This window comes from Sinocyclocheilus rhinocerous, unplaced genomic scaffold (genome assembly GCF_001515625.1).
Source record: "Sinocyclocheilus rhinocerous isolate Xijiao unplaced genomic scaffold, SAMN03320098_v1.1 scaffold113, whole genome shotgun sequence".
Classification (NCBI taxonomy): domain Eukaryota; kingdom Metazoa; phylum Chordata; class Actinopteri; order Cypriniformes; family Cyprinidae; genus Sinocyclocheilus; species Sinocyclocheilus rhinocerous.
The window spans coordinates 641,186-661,278 of record NW_015646846.1 but is presented as its reverse complement, the minus strand read 5'-3'; the positions used below and the strand labels follow the sequence as shown (position 1 = coordinate 661,278).

The following is a 20,093-nucleotide window of genomic DNA, read 5'->3' as shown; positions in this document are numbered from 1 at the left end:
ACACAGCGTCTCCCTGACATGGCTGCTTCAACACTACTGCTGTTCCTGAAACCATGCCTTCTTTCTTTGCGTGCACATTTTGGGTGGCATTATGCTAATATTTTCACATAGTGAGGTAGATATGTGGGGGCGTGTTCGAACGAGCCGTTTTAGGTAGGAGTGGTTGACTCTTAACTTTTATAAAGAATATCTCTTTGGATTTGAGACTTTAGTCTTTGCAACTTTACAGATCTTCTTTATGCACCAAGAGCTTGTAACACTCCAAAGAGAAAGGAAAACTTGAAATCGCATCATATGACCCCTTTAAAGCATCATAAATATGTTTCATTCAGTACTGAAAAGTATGGATGAAGTTCAAGTAGTGTTATCTAATAAAAAATGATATATTTTATGTAATATGTGTCTTTATGTTCTTTTAAACACTGTATACTTGAATATCGCTTTGTTAGCTTACAGCAAGCTCTACTGATGTTCCAAATCAGTCAATTAGGAGGCATAGGAAGTGACCTTAGCAGGGAGCTCACTAGGTTTTGGAACGGAGCTTAGCTTATACCTGATGTGGTTTACTTTTGGTTTTCTTTGATTGCTTAGGCTGATGATACACGCGGCAACTTTTTGAGCAATGTTGCCGGGCAACTTTGGGCAATGTTGTCGTCAGCGGGCAACCAACTTTGGGCAATGTTGTCGGCAACGGGCAACCAGGTGAGACACAAGGCCCACAACCGATCTAAAGTATCCAGATAGAAATTTGTTACCCATCATCAATGGGAAAGTGCCCAAGCAACATTGCTCAAAAAAAGTTGCCAGGCAAAATTGCTCAAAAAGTTGGCCTGTGTATCATCAGCCTTATATAGTTCTTATTCACCATTCCAAACAATCTGTAACACTAACAAGCATTGGTTATTATGTAATAGGAGTAGTTATTTCAAGAACGAAAGGTCCTGAGAGGATGCACGGTTCGGATTCGAGTACACGCATCATCTGAGCTGTGTGACAGCTTACATAAGTAAACACAGCTGCCTCTGTGTATGTGTGTGCATGCATGTGTGCAAAGTTTTATTTTATTTGTCACAATAGCACTAAATTTCTGCATTCCCATCCAAGTAAAAGATTGAAACTAAATGATTGCAGACAAAGGCCAAAACAACTTCACTGGCATCTCCGCCTGCTTCCAATTTGTAAACTCTTTATTGTATGGCAAAAGCTTCACAAAACTGCTTTGTGAGAAAATGCTTTTTAAGCATTTAATTGCTTAGTAAACTGCAGATTAATCGCTGTCAGCTACAATCCTGTTAAGATCGTGGATTTACAGTTATAGAGAAGTAGATTTCAACCACTCTTTTGACTTTTGTAGATTGAGTTGATTGGATAAGGTTGGTTTATCTCTACGATTGTCAACACTTATTTTTTAAATCATTTTGAGGTTATCGTGCTTATATTTTGTAACCTATTCTCTAAACTAAATTATAAATAAATTGTTTGGGATTTGTAGAAAATTTCACTTATTTTAAGTAGGTCCTTTTTGTAGCTAACAAAAATAATTTTTTTGGAAGAAGCACGAGCATCAAAACTGCATCAAAACAAAAACCTCTGAGTAGGGATGTAATGATTAACCGCGAGCCGGTTGAAAATCGATTTAAATATGTGACGATTCAAATCGGTTGAGATGCTAAACAAATCGCGATTCAATTAGGGGTAGGAGTTTATATGAATGTATGTCTGAGGGGAACTTACTGTCTTTCGATGGTATTTTACTTTTCCTCTTGCCTCTGTATAATGCATATTAAAGTCCCTATGAAATCAAAATTAAAGTTTTTTGGGTGTTAGTATCAATATGTTAGTCTTAAGGTTATCTATAAGGCAGTGTGCTCCAAAACAGTGACAAAATTCGCATTTAGAAGATATAAGCATTCAAAGCTTGCAGTTCGTCACTTCCGCCAAAACGGCTCAACGATTTTTTTGACGTCACATCGTACTTCAGCTTCTCATCAAACTTTCTGTCCAATCAAATGCTCTCTAGAATCCGAAGCGCCCACCCCCTACACTATAAAATAGACGCTGAAGCTGCGGCTGAAATCGGTCACTTGTCCACAGAATTAGAATTTTCTGTACAGTGAATGGCACGTAGTGCACTATATAGGGGACAGGGAACGATTCAAACAGTGCAAGTATGCTTTCCATTGAGGAAAAAAAGAAGTCTGGTTTCACGTTGTGTCACGCTAACCACCGCACCGCACACACACTCTGCTCCGGTCCAGAGACACAGCACGGAGCGGATCACATGCGCGAGTTGGCGCAGACCACAAAATGTATCGGAGCTATTTGAATTCTACACAGAATGCTATATTTTAAAGAAATATGGACGAGATTGTGGCTGGCATACCCTGTCAAATGCGGCTTTACGGAGCTCAACGGCTCTGAACGGCTCTAGCCCAAGCCGTGATATAAACGAACGCTATTGGCTATTTAAAAAAGAATAGAAGCAATCAAAACCAACAAAAGAGCAATCATTTACAAGTGCTATATTAGTATATTATTATAGTGTTATCAATCAATTTCACAAAGAAGCGTACAGTATTTTGTCCAAGCAATAATAAAAGGACACATTTAATTTATAATTTGTCTTCAATCTCATTTTGTAAAAAAAAAATCGTGAATCGAATCGTGAGTTGAGTGAATTGTTACATCCCTACCTCTGAGATTAATTAAAACCTCTGAACATGTTTAATACAGTAGATTAATCCAAATACATGAACTGTCTCTATTTGTTTTCCCAGTTTTGTAACCCATTTTGATGAACCTTTATGTGCAGTTGGGCGTAGGCAAGTGAGCACTGTATATCAACAATTTTATGTCTGTTTTCACAAAAAATTCCAGATTACTCATCTTGAGACTGTACAACCTTGTTGGGTAGTGACTAATTCGTGTAAGCAAAAAAACATGAATTATGTTACACTGGTAAATGCTTTTACATACTTTTACATTGCTTCTAAAACACTACAAGTATGTTAGAACGCAGAGGGCTGAGTATAGAAAATCAAGCTCTTTATTCCTTAGAAAATGGGCGTCACATGTGACATTGTCCACTGAGGGACCTCGAGTTACAGCGGAGATGTCAGTGATGGAGACAGGAAGGAATATATTGATGTGAGAGCCAGAGCTTGTGTTATTGGTGACCCCAGAGCAGCGCTGAGGAATGCCGTCCCTAAGAGAACAGTTTATTTACATTTCAGAGTCATTGGGTTTGTTATGCTGTGTAAGCATACACTATCAGAACATGGCTGAAATATGTAGATTATATTGTGGGTGTAACTAAAATGGGATATGAGGATTAAATTCAGAATATAAAAACATGCTACTGTTTAAAAGTTTGGAATTGCTAAAACAAATGTTGGTTTTGGAAAGAGATTGATACTTCTGTTGACCAAAGTAGTATTTAATTGACCAAAAATACATTCAAAAGCATTATTAATGTTCAAAATGATTGTTATAGTTGAAATAACTGCAATGTGATCTTAAGAACATAGTTTTCAGCAGCCATTACTATAAGAAAACACTGTTTTAGGAAAGCATTCTAATGTTGCTAATTTTGTAATAAAGAAGCTGTTCTTATTGTCCTGGCCATCTGAAAACCACTGCGTGCTACTTAATGAAATGTGGAAATTGTCAAAATTATTGCATACATTTGTGAAGTTCAATTTTGGGGTCAGAAAAGGACAAAAGAAACAGCTATCTATATAAACTTATTATTTGATTCTTTTAAGAGATGAAGATTTTTCTTGAGTGTGCTGTCATTTTTGATTAATTTTCATAGTTGGAGTCGGTAAGATTTTTAAATGTTTTTGAAAGAAGTGTTTTATGCTCAACAAAGCTGCATTTAATTGAACAAAAATACAGTAAAAACATTAATATTGTGAATTAATTATTATTTAAAACAACTGTTTTATAGTTGAATATATTATAATGTAATTTATTTCTGTGATGCAAAGCTGAATTTTCAGCATCAGTACTCCAGTCTTCAGTGTCACATCATGGTCCTTTCATAAATCATTCTTGATTTGATTCATGTTGATTTTGTTCAAAAAAACATTTCTTATTATTATCAATGGTGAAAACAGTGCTGCTGTGCTGCTTGTGGAAACTGTGATACATCATTTTCAGGATTCTCTGATGAATAGAAAGTTCAAAAGAACAGCATTTATTTTAAATTGAAATATTTTGTAGCATTGCAAATGTCTTTATTGTATTGATTTAATGAGTCCTTGTTTAACAAAAGTATTAATTTCTTTAAAAAAATTAATTTAGGTCAAACTTTTACAATAGTATATGTATATAATAATTTATTTATAATAATTTATTTAATAATTCATTTTTTTTTCATTGTCTCTACTATTCCATCTCATCCCACAGACTTTCCTCGGCTCGTAGCTCTCTCCGCACAAAAGTCATAGCAGGGAAATCTCCCAGAATACCTTCTTCGAGTCGGGTGGGCAGCAGCATCTGGGGGCAACAGCCTGAGCAGGTGGACAGAATCTTCCAGGCTTTGAGGAAAGGGCTCAAGTATGTGCAGTCATTGCAGTAGAGAAATGAATGGACTCATGGAACCGCACACACTAGTCTTGTGAATGTTAATGTCATCTCATCTCATATAGGGACTACTTGGAAAACCATCAAACAGAGCTGGACTTCCTGTCATCCCAGCAGAGAGACACAAAGAGAAACTCCAGACTGGTGAGACTTTATACTGAGAATAACTTTACACTCTAATCTTAACTAGTTATAATCCAGCTTTTTATTATTATTTTTTTTTTTTTACACTATTTGTTCATTTAAAGTAAATAAATAACTACAAAAATCTATTCTTCATCCCTCAGGCTTTTTTCTATGACCTGGAAAAGGTAAGTTGTCAACAAATGCTGATATTCAATCATTTGAGTGTTGTTCCCTTTACAAAAACATATTTTTGAGACTTTAATGTTAGTATTTGTACCATATAGTTGATTAAAAATTGCATTTAAAGCCAAAGGTTACAAAATTTAATGCTGTTTATATCCTGCTTGCCAACAACAGGAGATACGAGCCTTAGAGAGATACATACGGCGCCTTGAGTTTCAAATTAGTAAGGTAACACAACTTCAAAATACTTTAATTTGGTTATATATATGAACAATAGTCAGATGTGCTAAGAATAAACTTGTATCATGTGAATGTGAATGGCAACAGGTAGAAGAGCTGTATGAGTCCTATTGTATCCAGTGGCGGCTGTGCCAAGGAGCTTTGAACATGAAGAGAGCGTTCTCTCTGTCCCCGTCTTCACGACAGTCTAGAGAGAGTCTACTGGAGCTGAACCGCAACCACAGACACAGCCTGGAGGTAAAGTCTTTTTTGGACACCGTACACACACAACAAACAATAAGTAAGCCATTTGTGTGGTAGTTTTCCCAAAAAGTGTAAACACTGTGGCTCCATGGCTCTTTCAAAACGTCCCGACTAGCCCAACACAATAACACTACGTAACCACACTTCTCCTTTGTTAACACATGATTTCTAATCAATGCACTAATAAAAAGAACCTATTATGTAAATCCAAACATCTCACTTCAGAAATGCCTCTGTTTCACACTCATCTCTACCTGCAGGATATGTGTGCAATGGAAGGAGAACTGGAAATCCTGCTGGGTGAGCTGCAAATCAAAATGAAAGGTACACAGCACCTCACATATATAGGAATTTGAGTTTCAGAGGAAAATGTATCTCCTAAACTTCCTTCTCCAGCTAATTTTTTCACTTTTTATGAGGCAGGTTTGATAGGCTTTGCTCGGCTCTGCCCTGGAGATCAGTATGAGGTGAGGAGGTTTAACCCAACATCCTACTGTTGTTATGCACTTAAAGGGATAGTTCACACAAAAATGAAACTTCTGTCATCATTTACTCACCCTCATGTTGCTCCAAACCTGTATGACTCTCTGTCCTCTGTGAAACACAAAGGGAAGCATTTAGCAGAATGTTCATGCTGCTGCTTTCCAATGAAAGTGAATGAGGACGAACATTCATGGTCTCCCAAAATGACAAAAAGCACCACGAAAGCCATACAGGTTTGGAACAACATGAATAAAGGATGACAGAACTATCTGTTTAATACGTAAAAAAAGTAATAAAGACATGAAGGCATTCGACCCCAAAACATCACTCTTAATCCAAGACTCACTGTTCTACCAGCCTATGAAGGGCAACGATGCATGATGGTTCTTTTGTTAAAATAAATTAGGCAGAAAGGACATATTTCACCAGCTATTTAGATTACATTGTTAAGGCCAGGTTTCCAATGACTTCATGCACAGTGGAATGCTGTCTCAGGAGCCATCAGCCGTCTCATGCACGAGACCACACATTCACATGCAGTCATGCCAAAAAGTATCTGGAAAATTAAGACAAGGAATATGAACTTCATTTCATTCTATATGAAAATATATGCAAACATAAACCTAGAACTCTCAGAACTGTTTTTATTATTATTTTTAACCCAAAGTGATTTTAGTGGTTTAGTGATTTTATCATAATAACTATGGACATGTATATGTACAGATGGTACTCAACCAGAATAATACTTTTACTGCCGCAATTCCCACCACGGCAACATTAGGAATGGGTATTTGCTGCCTTTTACCACTAAGTGGCGCTATAACCATAGACTTCGATAAGTTATCAGGCAAACGTATAAAAGCGCGTTTTCGCGAGTAGCAAGATTTGACAGTTGCAGGTAGCGAATAATATTTCACTGTAACAGTAGTCAAATAGCTGGAACATCGAGGATTTTTATGATGAATAATAATTCGTTGAGATTAGATGTTATGTTGTATTATTGTTAATATTGCTAATAATTTATTTCATTATTTATATCTTTATTTACAATTTTCACAAGTGAAAATGTCACATTTCCAGCATTATTGAGCATTGGTGTGAATCACCCCTTTGAGCCAAATTTTTTGTCTTTCAAAATAAAAGTCAAATAAAACTCTTTCGCTTTTATTTTCAATGTTTCTTTTTAAAAAAATTTTAATGGAGTTTGACAAAAGTGAGTCGTCCAAACGAAGTGAGAAGTGTACATTGGATGATTTTTGTCTTTTAGTCCCACAATATTCTGAAATGTTCCAGAAAGCACTAGAATATTCCAGAATGTTACAGAAACTTCTAGAATGTTCCCATCCTTGCAAAAGCAAAATATCTAAAAAAAAAAACATGCAAGATTAGTAAAAAAAATGTAACTGTACTGAAGTACTGTACTGAGCTGTTTCATAATTAATGATAGAAGTTCTAACATTTACCTGACCAAAATATTTACCAAAATATCAATGCTACGTGAAAATAAATAGTATTAATAATTAGTACCACAGAATTAAAGAAGAACCATAGAAAATGTAAGTGAAACAAATTTTGGTTACATTGTGTAATGCAATAAAAATCAGTCATTTAGGAATTAATTGCATTTTAAAATGCATTAAAATAGAAAAGTTATTTTAAAATTGTAATAATATTTGACCGTATTCCTGTTAAAGGCAGAGTAAGTGATTTCTGGTAGCCAATGTTGATATTTGAAATCACCAAAACAATCACGCCCCTACCCCAAAAGGGTCTTGCCCCTATTTTGATGGCTCCGCCCCACATATACGTACGCAACCCAGGCAACGATTAGTTCTGTGAAACAAAGCAAAACCAATGTTACACCGTGTCTACGGACGTGAGCGGCGCGGCGCAACAAATCCCCGACAGAAAACTGCTGCCGGGTTCTATTTATGACGTGCTGACACAAATTTCAAATGGTTTTCAACGGTCGTTTGATCGCTTCCAGTGTAGGCAGACTTTAGCTGTTGTAGACGCGGTGTTACTCACCTATTGAGAAGAAAGCAACCTCGGCGTCTGATCGCAGGCCTCCCCTCCTTGAGTTCTCTCCAGCGCTGGAAAGCTGATCCGATATTTACACGGGTCCTACTTCTTGCCTTATCCTTCCGCAGACGTTTTCCTCTTTTGTTTTTTATCCACCATCTCTATCTTTCTGTCGCTCGGCTCGGCTAATGTCCGTCCCATGCACTGAACGCGCTCTCCTCCACATCACGAGTAGACACGCCCCTTATTGCTGATTGGCTACAAGTTTGTTTTGCGATTCGGCCCGAATCAGTTTTCTAAAGTGTTTTTGAAAAATCACTTAGTCTGCCTTTAATATTGTACAGCCTTGGTGCACATAAGAGAAAACGTAAAAAAAAATTACACTACTTTTGAACGGTATTGTAATTGTCCAAAAGTCATTGGGGTCATTTTTACACGCATACACACACACATTGAGCGTCTCATTTTGTGTAGGTGTTGATCCGGCTGGGCCGACAGCGATGGAGAATCAGAGGGCGAATCCAGACGGATGACCAACAGCTGTGGGACGAAGAAGAAATTGTCTTCCTCCCTCACATCCATGGGAACTTTGAGATTAAGGTGAACTCGTCCACCTATATGCACGCACACACCTGTGCAAATACCACTTCCTGTCGAGGTCACCTGTGGGGCTTGCGATGACAGAAGATTCCAGGCCTTTTGTCCTTATACTCTACTGTTTGTTAGATCTAAATAGATTGATGTATGACACAATAAACATTCCACAAACCCCTGAGAGAGAATGGTAGAGATGTTTAACAGACTGTCTGAAGCTTTTGGACCAGTGGAATAATGGTTATGAAAGGTTTGATTGTCTGAAATTGATTCCATCCCTGAAAATGAGGCAAACTACTACAGATGAAAAAGATGATTGCTTTTTATCCTTTCCTAAACCCCTGTCACTTAGAATCAGATCTCAAATATAAAATACACACCCAGAACACCCTAGCAACCACCAAGAACAACCTATCAACCACATAGCATCATTCTAGCAACCACCAAAACACCCTAGCAACCACATTGCAACAACCACATAGCAACATTCTAGCTACCAACAAAAACCCCAGCAACCACATAGCAACACTCTAGCAACTACCAAAACCCCCGGCAACCACATGGTAACATTCTAGCAACCACCACATAGGAACACTCTAGCAACCACCAGCAACCGCATAGCAACACCCTAGCAACTACATAGCAATATTTTAGCAACAACATAGCAACCACCAGAAATAGCAAATAGCAACCACATAGCAAAGCAACAGTCTAGCAACCACCAAGAACACACTAGCAACCATATAGCAACAACATAGCAACATTCTAGCAACCACCAAAACCCCCAGCAACCACATAGGAACACTTTAGTAACCACATAGCAACATTCTAGCAACAACATAGCAACACTCTAGCAAACACCAAAAATACCCTAGCAACCACATAGGAGCACTCTAGCAACCACCAAGAGCATTCTAGCAACCACCAAAACACCATAGCAACCATTACAAATACCATGACAATCATAAATCAACACTCTAGCAACCACCAAAAACCCCAGCAACCACATAGCAACATTCTAGCAACTACCAAAAACTCCAGCAACCACATAGGAACACTCTAGCAACTACCAAGAACACCCTAGCAACCACATAGTGACATTCTAGCAACAACATAGCAACACTCTAGCAACCACCAAAAACCCCAGCAACCACATAGGAACACTCTAGCAACCACCAAGAACACCATAGCAACCACATAGCGACATTCTAGCAACAACATAGCAACATTCTAGCAACCACCAAAAACCCCAGCAACCGCATAGCAACATTCTAGCTTCCACCAAAAACCCCAGCAACCACATAGCAACACTCTAGCAACCACCAAAACCCCCAGCAACCACATAGGAACATTCTAGCAACCACCAAAACACCATAGCAACTATTAAAAATACCATGACAACCATAAATCAACACTCTAGCAACTACCAGCAACATTCCAGCAACCGCATAGCAACACTATAACAACCACATAGCAATATTCTAGGTACAACATAGCAACAACTAGAAATATCATCATAATTATTATCATTTCCCTCAAAAACTCTAGTCAAGCCAACAACATCTGCAGAATCTGAAAGGTTTTCTGAAATGTCCTGCAGGTAACAGAGGTCAAGGGGTTGAGCTCTATTCTGGTCGGCATGGTAACATGCAGGAGTGCAGATTTTTTCACAGCATGGCCACAGATGATGGTTGTGGACATTACAGAATTGGGAACCATCAAGCTACAGTTAGAGGTGGTTTGGAAGTAAGTGAACGTGTGGAGTTTACGAGACAAACTTTTTAAAGTGCTAAAAGTGCTGTGAAATACTTGAAAGTGATTGACAGGGCACTTTAAGACTTTATTGACTTTATTTAATGTCAGTGACACCAAACTCAACTTTTACACACATCTTGTACACTCCTGTGTGAAACTTCACTGCAAAAACTGGGTTTAGAATTTATTTTACAATTAACAATTCATACTTGTATATAGCAAGGATGCATTACTAGACAATTAATACTTTTATATAGCAAGGATGCATTAAATTGATTGAAAGTGACAGTAAATACTTTTACATTCATACAAACTACTTATTTTTCAAATAAATGTTGTTAATTTGAACTTTCTATTCATCAAAGAATCCTGAAAAAATGTATCATGGTTTCCACAGAAATATTAAGCAGCATAACTGTGTTCAACATTGTTAATAATAATAAATGTTTCTTGCGCATTAATTCAGCATATTAGAATGATTTCTGAAGGATCATGTGACACTGAAGACTGGAGTAATGATGCTGAAAATTCAGCTTTGCATCACAGGAATAAATTACATTTTAAAATGTATTAACATAAAAAACAGTTCTTTCAAAATGTAATAATATTTCACAATATTACAAATTTTGTGAAATATTTTACCAACCCAAAACTTTTGGATGGTAGTTCAATGTATCTTATTTGTAAGGAGATTTGAGGGCTTCATAGGGCAACATTTTCAGCAAATAATAACTTCACTAGGAGTTATTCTGACTTCTGAAGAACTGGAATATAGCACAAATGTGGACTGCTTTTATGGTCCTAACATTTTTTTTATGTAACCGAGTAGACATGACACTGATCTCACATACAAACACACCCCCTGTAAGTGCAGCTCTGCTATCGGCTAACACACACCAGCTGTGGAAGACCAGCTGACTGCAGAGAGATGGATAAATAGTCCATCCCTCTGCCCCCTCCCTCTCACACATACACCGATCCAATTACACTGCTCTTTACACAGTCCAGGTGGAAAAGATTTTTCATAGCCTCTTTTTTACAGTGCCACTAAAATAAACACATCTTACAACATTGTTCAGCATCTCCACGCTCTGCTGTGACCGTGTGTGTGTGTGTGTTAGTTCACAGCCGTCACCTCATTTCCTCTGGTTCTGCTTAGTCTCTGTTAGCAGTGTCACTCCTCATCAAGCAGTGGTGACAAACACGCACTGCCACTCCACACATCATGTGCATTTAGAACCTGAGTGAGTTTTTTTCATGCCATCTCTCTCTTCTTTGAGTAAAACAGTAAATGTCAGCAAGTATATGTAAATAAAAAAAATACATGGTTTAGTAAAAACAGAAAACCATGTGAATGCTGTTTCATGTTGACTTGAGATATATAACAACAATCTTAATTTAGCATGCAAATAAATGCTGGAAAAAAGAACAATCACAAGTTAGTTTGAATTTTAGATTACAATAAAGGTTAGATTTTGTGTTAAACATTTTGACAAAGTTAATAGGACATTATTAAATATTAATGTATAACATTTACAAATAACAGATAAAATATTTTATTTTAAATAAATAAAAAGTTTCTTATGCTCACCCAAACTGCATTCATTGAATAAATACAGTAAACCAGCAATATTATAACTGCAATCTAAAATAACTGTTTTCTATTTGAATATATTTTAAAATGTAATTTATTGCTGTGATGTAAAGCGGAATTTTCAGCATCATTACTCCAGTCTTCAGTGTCACATGATCCTTCAGAAATCATTCTAATATGCTGATTTGCTGCTCAAAAATATTTTTTATTATAATCAATGTTAAAAACAGTGTCCCACTTTCATGATTCTTTGATTAATTGGGAAAAAAAGCATATATTTGAAAAAAATATAATTAAAAAAAAAATTTTTTTGTAACATTGTAAATGTATTTACTGTCACTTTTGATCAACTTATTGCATCCTTGCTAATTCTTTGCTGAATAAATCTAATTTCTTAAAACAACAACATTTTTTTTGTTTTTGATCGCAAGCTTAAAAATATAACTTAAAAACATAACTTGAAAGTCATTTTGAGCATTGGGTGGTAGATTACTGTGTGGTAAAAGTAAGTATAGGAGATTTAGGGACACTCAGAATTATGCTCAGGGTTAGGACGGAGTGGGATTATGGGTAAGGTTATTTTTAAGGTTTAAGGGTGGGGTTATGTGTTGGGCTATGGTTAAGGTGGGAGGTGATGTTACACCTACAATTGTGACAATATACGGGTAACAACTAGCTAGATCTGTAGTTATCTCTAAGCACAATATATATTCCAGTTTAAATCCAAACACCAATATATATTTAATCCTTAGACACTAGTCTTCTGCTTTGTGTTTACTGTCTGTGTCTTTTCATAAAATTGTTATTTTGCACATGTAAGTGGACTGGAGTCCATTCTCCCTCACAGTTTCTTGTTCCTTCACTTTTTCTTCCTTTAGTCCATTTGATAGCTCTGAGGTGAGGCCTCTCACAGCGTCCACCAGCCGCCAGTCCATCCACAGCAGAAAGGGATCCGTATATAGCTGGACGCCTCCCAACACACCCAGTTTCACTGAGAAATACTTTCTAGTGAGTTTGTGACCTACATCCATCCACACAGACTCCCAGCATGACCGCTCACAATGATTTAAAGGTGAAGTGTGTAATTTCTGATGCTAAAATACATTCTCCTATCCTGGTTTGTGCAGAGACAACTATAAGTGAAGCCGGTTGTGCGCTGTGAGATTTTATCTGTGCTTTAGGATTGTTACGTGACAGATTGTACGATGTGACCCCAGTGAGATCTTGAGTAAAAGCCAACACAGACTGTGTCAAAAAATGATTCAGGAAAATCGTTCTGTCATCCTCATTATGACGCACAAAGTTGAAATGGTGCCACACAAACCCAAACAAGATTTGTGCTGATGTCGGCAAGGTTTTTGAGCGTCTGGAGTCTGGTGTCATTGAGCAAAAAGAAGCTAGTGAGGCAGAAATTACCCACTTTACCTCATTCTTCTGTTGCCTATCATCTGAAGAGCTTAAATGTCATTTCATGATGTCATCTGTCCTTTTATGCTGTAGTCGATGATGCGTCAGATACAGGATGCAGATGGCTCTTTCTTCATTGGCTCACGTGAATCAAGGGGCGTGTCTTTACTCAGCTACCTGGCTGACTCCACCCAGGCACTTAGTGCTCCTGCCTATGAGAAGACAAGCGACCCACCAACCACACACCACCCTGTTCTAGACACTAAGTTACAGGATGACAATCTACCGAAGACACACACAGAAGATGTATGAAACTGATCGTGTTAATATAAACAATTTTTTGCTGAAGTGGGATTTTTTAAATATAAATATTATAAATGTAAATATATATTTCAAAAAATTTAAATACATGATAATAAATACTTATTTTTTATTTTTTTTATTTAAAGCAAAGGTCACATTTCGAGCATGCAGGCTCTTCATCTGATGAAGAGCCTGCATGTTTAAAACGTCACCTGTGTTATAGTCTGTTATTAAATTTTTTTATTTTTATAGCCTATGTGTGCGAACTTTTTCTGTTTTCATTATCAATATTTTTTGTTGAGCACGCTGTTTGAGAGTTTTTCCAGTGATGATAGTGCTTTTGTTTTTTATTATTAAAAGCAATAAACATTTTAAGAAACCACCAGTTAACTTACCTTTTTTTGGTTTATGTGAGATTTTTAAAAACATTTAAAATAATAATAATAATAACAATGATTTATTTGTTTTGAATAATGTTATATTTTAAGAAACCATCAGTTAAGAGTATTTTGCTTAATGTGGGATTTTAAAAAAAATATATATAAATATTTTAAATCTAAACATTTTTGAAGTGCATAATAATAATAAATATAATTTAATATATTATTTTATATATAATTAATAGCAATAACCACTTTTATAATAAAATTAAAATAATATATATTAAATTATTTATTTATTATGTATTTGTTTTGAGTGAAATGATATATAAATTTAAAATGTAAAATTTAATTTAAAAAAAATTAAATTACATTTTATTTTAAATTTTAAGAAAACATCTGTTAAGATTTTCCTTTATATATATATATATATATAAAGTTGCAAAAAAATTCAAAAATCACTTCAAATTGCTGGCATATTTAATATTTAATTTCATAACCCTAGGCTGAGGAGAGTGTGGAATGGCCATCAGAGACCGACACAGCCTCCCCCAGTCCTGCAGGCAGCAAGCGAGACTCCATATTCCTCTTCCACCGCTACAGCACGCCTGACATTCTCAAGCAAAATGGGGATGTGACCCCCAGCACAGGTGAAGGAGACGCACAAGAGACGGCCCTGGATGAGGCCCCTGAAGAGGAGACCTCATTCAAGCAGGGAATTGAAGACAGACTCCTGGTGAAGGACAGAAAAGTGGGCAGAGCTGAGAAGAGAGCCATGGCTAAGAGAGTTAGTTCATTGCTAGAGGATCTGAATACAGAGCTGGAGGATATGAGCAACGTAGAGACATTAAAGAAATTAGACCTGCAGATACGCCAAATGAACAAGGTCTTGAAGGTTAGATTCTTATTTCTTTTCATTTAATTTTTTGGAAAATTGATATTGACATGAACATGTTTTCATGAGATTCACCTTGCAATGTGACGGAGTTGCTCAGTTTTTCTCTATGGATTGTTGATAAATGTTTGTTTGCTCTTGTTTCATTGACTGCTCTTCGTTTGCATATTTCCTGATGTTAGAAGGACCTCAACCCTCCACAGATGCCCTCATCTCAGACACTAGCAGTAGAGGAAGAGGAAGTGCTGGGCAGTTTCGACTTCCTCTCTGCAGATTGTAATGAAGATGAAATATCAGATATGGGCAGCATCAGACTTGGGTACACTGGGTAAGTCAACAAATTTTTAGCTGGTGTGTTTGAGTGAATCCCTCGAAGAAATGTCAAAAAATCGAGAAAAAAGAAATACATATATTGAAAACTTGCTTATAAATAAAATATAGTAATATAATCTCTTCAGTAGTACTATAAACGTTTTGGTACTATAATCTATAATTTTTCTCATTACAGAGCTGAGAACTAAGGGTGGGGAATGGTCCTAAAAATAGGCTTAATTTTTTGGAAGTTATATAATTTCTAGATTTGTTTGTTAGTTTGATTTTGGGTGTAAAACATTTGTTTTTGGGAAGTCCATTAGTATAAAAATATATTTTTGTATTTAGCTTTGATCTGATGATTTGGACTGATGAGTGTAAGTCTGTATTCATGCAAAGTCACTCCATGTAACAAAAGGCAAGTTGCTGGACTAAGATATTAAATGAAGGCTTAAAGTGCCATCTTGTGGATGAAGTGGAGGAATGCATGAAATGTACACACTCATTTATTTGTCAGGTGAAGGTTTATTTTACAAGGTTCAATTATTATAATATATTTAGTAATCTGATATTTAAACAATACATGATGTTTAATTGCCTTTACATGGATATGTTATTGCACAACATTTTTGGCATATAAAAATATAAATGTATAACATGGTTAAAGTTCAATTCAGGTTAAAGTTTAAGATTTAAAAAGAAAAAAAGATATATAAATATTGAAATAATTATAGTATTCATTATTATAATAAAAATAATTTAATTAAGATATATGTATGTATCTCTCTCTCTCTATTTATATATATATATATATATATATATATATATATAAACTCAGAATAAAGAAGTTTTCTTTCTTTTTTTTCTCCCTAGGATTGGTTCATTCAGCGAGAACACCCTGAAAAGCATACGTCTGTTATCTCAGGATAAAACCTCTCCATCCTCAAAAGACACGGGTGAAGGGCTGGTCAGACACAGAGGAGATGGTGCAGTCAAGCCGTCACTCAGCACAGGGGTCTACAGTCTGGATCAAGCTCTTGAAACCCACCTCAGTGTCTGCAGAGTGCTGCTGAGGGTGAGGAATCAGTCTAACCAAATCATCAGACAGTTAGCAACATATATTGTTACTTTGTGTCTGCATAAGTTCACATTCTGTCTCATTCCAGGCTCTGAAGTGTTCTGACTCTGATCTTGTACACAAAGACATCATGGAGGAGCTCTTGTGGCAAGTCGACATGCTGGAAAAAATCGGCGCTTTGTCACAGAGGATGATAGAGGAGATCTCAGTAACAGAGTGTAAGTATAGCAACATCCCAGGCCTTGAATGAGTAAATAAACCACTGAAAAAATCTCTCCTTAGATCCTAATATTTGAGATTTATAGATAATAGACTGTTACTTTATACTGTCGGCGGTCACAGGCTCTTTCCTGTGTCAGTGTGAAGCGCTGTAGGTGCATTAGTCATGTGTGTGGATGTGTCTCAGTGTTGGCCAGAGCTCCTAAGGGGATTGAAGTATTTTGGAAGGGATGTTGTGAGAGTGACTCGCTTTTCTGCTGCTCCACGGATCGGTTTCTCAGGACACTGCGCAAACATTACATCCACAGAGTCAAAGCCAAACAGCCAGGCCAGGCTGATGAAGGTCAGATGCTCTGTTCTGTTCTAATGCTTCCTAAGAACTGAATCCACAAACTACTGAAATAATGTATCCAAGGCAGAATGGAATAGAATAAAATAAAAAAATACATATTTTTCTTCTTCGATGATTTCATTCACAAACTACTTGAATATTAATGTTTTAATTTCTGCAGGACATTTCTATTCTATTCTGTTCTGTTCTACTCGTTGCTCAGAATTTATTTCCCTACAAATAGTCTTTAAATAATTGTCTTTAAATAATCTAATAAGCTTTGTATGATAAATGTCCATTCTATTTGAATTTTATATTTTCAAACAACTAAAATCCATCCATTTGTAAATAAATATCTAATAATATCTTATTATGTATAGAATAATGGTATATAATTTTATATTATAATTTACTGTATGATGATTATTAGTAGTAGTAGTAGCATATTTTTTGAAGGATATTTCTATTATAGTCATTGTTGTTAAGAATTGGTGTCTCTTTAAAAATAATACTTAATTGTCTTTGAAATAATCTAATAATCATTGTGTAGTATAATAAATCTTTATTATATTTGTCCTTTAGGATCAATAATTAAATTTCAAACAACTAAAATCCATTAGTTTGTAAATAAATATCTAATAATATTTAATATATAAAATAATTGTATTTAATTTTATATTTTACTATATTATTCTATTTTTAATTACAATATTATTATGATTATATTGTATTTTTAATGATATTTCTATTTTATTCATTGTTAATCAGAGTTATTTTCTCTTTGAAATAATAGCCTTTGAAATAGTCTAATAAGCTTTGCATTCAAAAATAAATGTCTATTTTATTCTTCAAAAAGCCAAAATTTATAAATAAATATTGAATATTTTTCTGTATAAAATAATTGTATGTATTATATTTTATTCTTATTCTGTGTTCCTTCAGAATTTAATTATTAAACTAAAAACAAATAATGTGTAAAGAATAAATCTCTTCTATTCAGTGTTGCTTCAAGAATTTTTCTCAGACTACAGCAATAATTGTACTGTTTGTAAAATAATAAATATATCTCGTGTTGTGTTCTATTTTATTGTTCTTTTAGAATGTTATTCTCACACTATTTGAATAATTTACTAACTTGCAAAGCATAAAGGTTTGTCTTCTCTTTCTGATTCCTGATGAGGGTTTTCTTTTATCCTGCAGTTTTCAGTCAGTTGCTGCATCAGGTGCAGTGCAGCTGTATGATGGTATCTGTGACTCAGTGCACTACAGACCGAGTGACTGTGTTTCAGCTGTTAGTCTACCTCAACAGATGCAGTATCACTGACTTTGGGGAGCACATCTCTCTCCTCTCTAAAGAAGGTAACAGCACAGAGTGTTCACAGACACAACTCATTTTAGGATGCAAACATCAGAGAAACTAGTCTGACATTGATTTTCTTTATCTTTATCGGTTCACTGTGAGTTTACTGCTTTCAGCATCAATCAATCACCCTCAAGGATTCTTCCCAACAGATCTCATTAAGAGACTTCCCTCTGCTCGGTTTGCTGCAGTGTATCTGATAGCCAGTCTGGGGAGTCCCAAGAGGAGGCGAGCTCTGAAAAAGCTGAAAGGCAAGTGCATCTCTGAGCTGCAGCCGACGGGACGCACCCTCCAGCTCCTGGCCAAGCTACAGACAGACGCCAATCACAAGGTGGCTTCAGCGGCCACGTCCTGCCTCAGCAGGGCCTCGCGGTCCAAATCCTTCAGGGCAAAGGTAAAAAGGGCCTAACTTGCTATCAAACACAAATGCTTCTCATACCGAACAATTAAAGGGATAGTCTAACCAAAATTCAGTCATCATTTAAAGGAATAGTTCACCCAAAATTAAAAATTTCCTGAAAATGAACTCACCCTCAGGCCAATCAAGATGTAGATGACTTTGATTCTTCATCAGAACAGATTTGGAGAAATGTTGCATTGCATCACTTGCTCACCAGTGGATCCTCTGCAGTGAATGGGTGCCGTCAGAATGAGAGTCCAAACAGCTGAGAAAAACATCACAATAATCCATAAGTATTCCACACGACTCCAGAACATCAGTTAATGTCTTGTGAAGCCAAAAGCTGCACATTTGTAAGAAACAAATCCATCATTAAGACGTTTTAACGGTAAACTATTGCTTCTGGCAAAAATATCAGTCCATAATAATGCTTACTCTAGTGAAAAAGTCCATCTCCTGTTGTCCTCTCACATCAAAATCCTCCAACTTATTTGTTTGGAGTATTTTATTATTTTTTTTAAATGTCTTAATGATAGATTTGTTTCTCATAAACACACAGCATTTCATTTAACAAGACGTTTTGATTTGGAGTTTGATGGAGTCGTGTGGATTACTTGTAGATTATTGTGATGTTTTTCTTAGCTGTTTGGACTCTCATTCTGACGGCACCCATTCACTGCAGAGGTAAGCATCTTGGATGGCCTGAGGGTGAGTACATTTTCGGGTGAACTTTTCCTTTAATCAAAAGAAAATATTTTGTAGAATGTTGCTAACCAAGACCTTTTGATTCCCATTTAAACCACAACTAGCTTCTTTTTGTTATCTAACATAAACACATTTAAGCATTTTTAAGCATGGCTTAAGTGAGCTGCGCTTGCTGTGTGTGATGTAGTTGTGTGGGTGTTTTATAGGCAGTGGTTCACTATACAGATCTGCTGAGAAACAGCAACATGCATGTGCGGCATGAGGCCTGTCTGGCTCTGAAATGTCTGAAGGTAAGTTCTGCCATCAAACAACAAATTGTTCCTTCAGAATGGGTTTATATTGACCTTTTACTGCTGTTGATATTTATGATGCTATCAAAAGTGACAGTAAAGACATATAATGTTATAATCTTGCAAAATATTTCTATTTTAAAGGGGTCATATGATGCAATTACAAGTTTTCCTTTCTCTTTGGAGTGTTACAAGCTGTTCGTGCATAGATAAGATCCCTAAAGTTGCAAAGACTAAAGTCTCAAACCCAAAGAGATATTCTTTATAAAAGTTAAGACTTGTCCACGCCCTCCTAAAACACCTCGTTTAAACACGCCCCCACATGTCTACGTCACAATGTGGGAAGATTTGCATAACGCCGCCCAAATCTTCACACAAAGAAAGAAGGCGTAACTTTTATTCTCGCTGTAGTATTGTTGCTGCCGCCATGTCGTGAAGACGCTGTGTGTTTCGTTGTGAAAGCGAAACTTTGTTTGGTCTTCCAAAAGAGGACACGACTAGAAATCAGTGGTTAAGTTGTATTTACAACACTGTTCCAGAACAGTTCAAACCAAATATTCAGATGTGTGCAACGCATTTTACGGAG

The 20,093-nt window shown here is 36.2% G+C and overlaps 1 protein-coding gene across 3 annotated transcripts in view; it reads left to right on the top strand.

Annotated features, from left to right (window-relative positions):
* Window positions 1-20,093, top strand: part of ripor3 (RIPOR family member 3) — a 51,071-nt gene that overhangs the window by 26,573 nt on the left and 4,405 nt on the right. For 2 of the 3 annotated variants that reach the window (XM_016512272.1, XM_016512273.1), the window contains exons 3-21: window positions 4,411-4,560; window positions 4,653-4,731; window positions 4,875-4,898; window positions 5,071-5,124; window positions 5,224-5,373; window positions 5,640-5,703; window positions 5,803-5,846; window positions 8,359-8,484; window positions 10,079-10,224; window positions 12,706-12,835; window positions 13,328-13,540; window positions 14,423-14,812; window positions 14,995-15,140; window positions 15,998-16,199; window positions 16,291-16,420; window positions 16,609-16,764; window positions 17,953-18,111; window positions 18,265-18,506; window positions 19,424-19,507. In XM_016512272.1, coding sequence (XP_016367758.1) covers window positions 4,411-4,560; window positions 4,653-4,731; window positions 4,875-4,898; window positions 5,071-5,124; window positions 5,224-5,373; window positions 5,640-5,703; window positions 5,803-5,846; window positions 8,359-8,484; window positions 10,079-10,224; window positions 12,706-12,835; window positions 13,328-13,540; window positions 14,423-14,812; window positions 14,995-15,140; window positions 15,998-16,199; window positions 16,291-16,420; window positions 16,609-16,764; window positions 17,953-18,111; window positions 18,265-18,506; window positions 19,424-19,507 — 2,689 coding nt within the window. The remainder of the gene's footprint in view (window positions 1-4,410; window positions 4,561-4,652; window positions 4,732-4,874; window positions 4,899-5,070; window positions 5,125-5,223; window positions 5,374-5,639; window positions 5,704-5,802; window positions 5,847-8,358; window positions 8,485-10,078; window positions 10,225-12,705; window positions 12,836-13,327; window positions 13,541-14,422; window positions 14,813-14,994; window positions 15,141-15,997; window positions 16,200-16,290; window positions 16,421-16,608; window positions 16,765-17,952; window positions 18,112-18,264; window positions 18,507-19,423; window positions 19,508-20,093) is intronic. The other variant, XM_016512271.1, reaches the window with a different exon arrangement.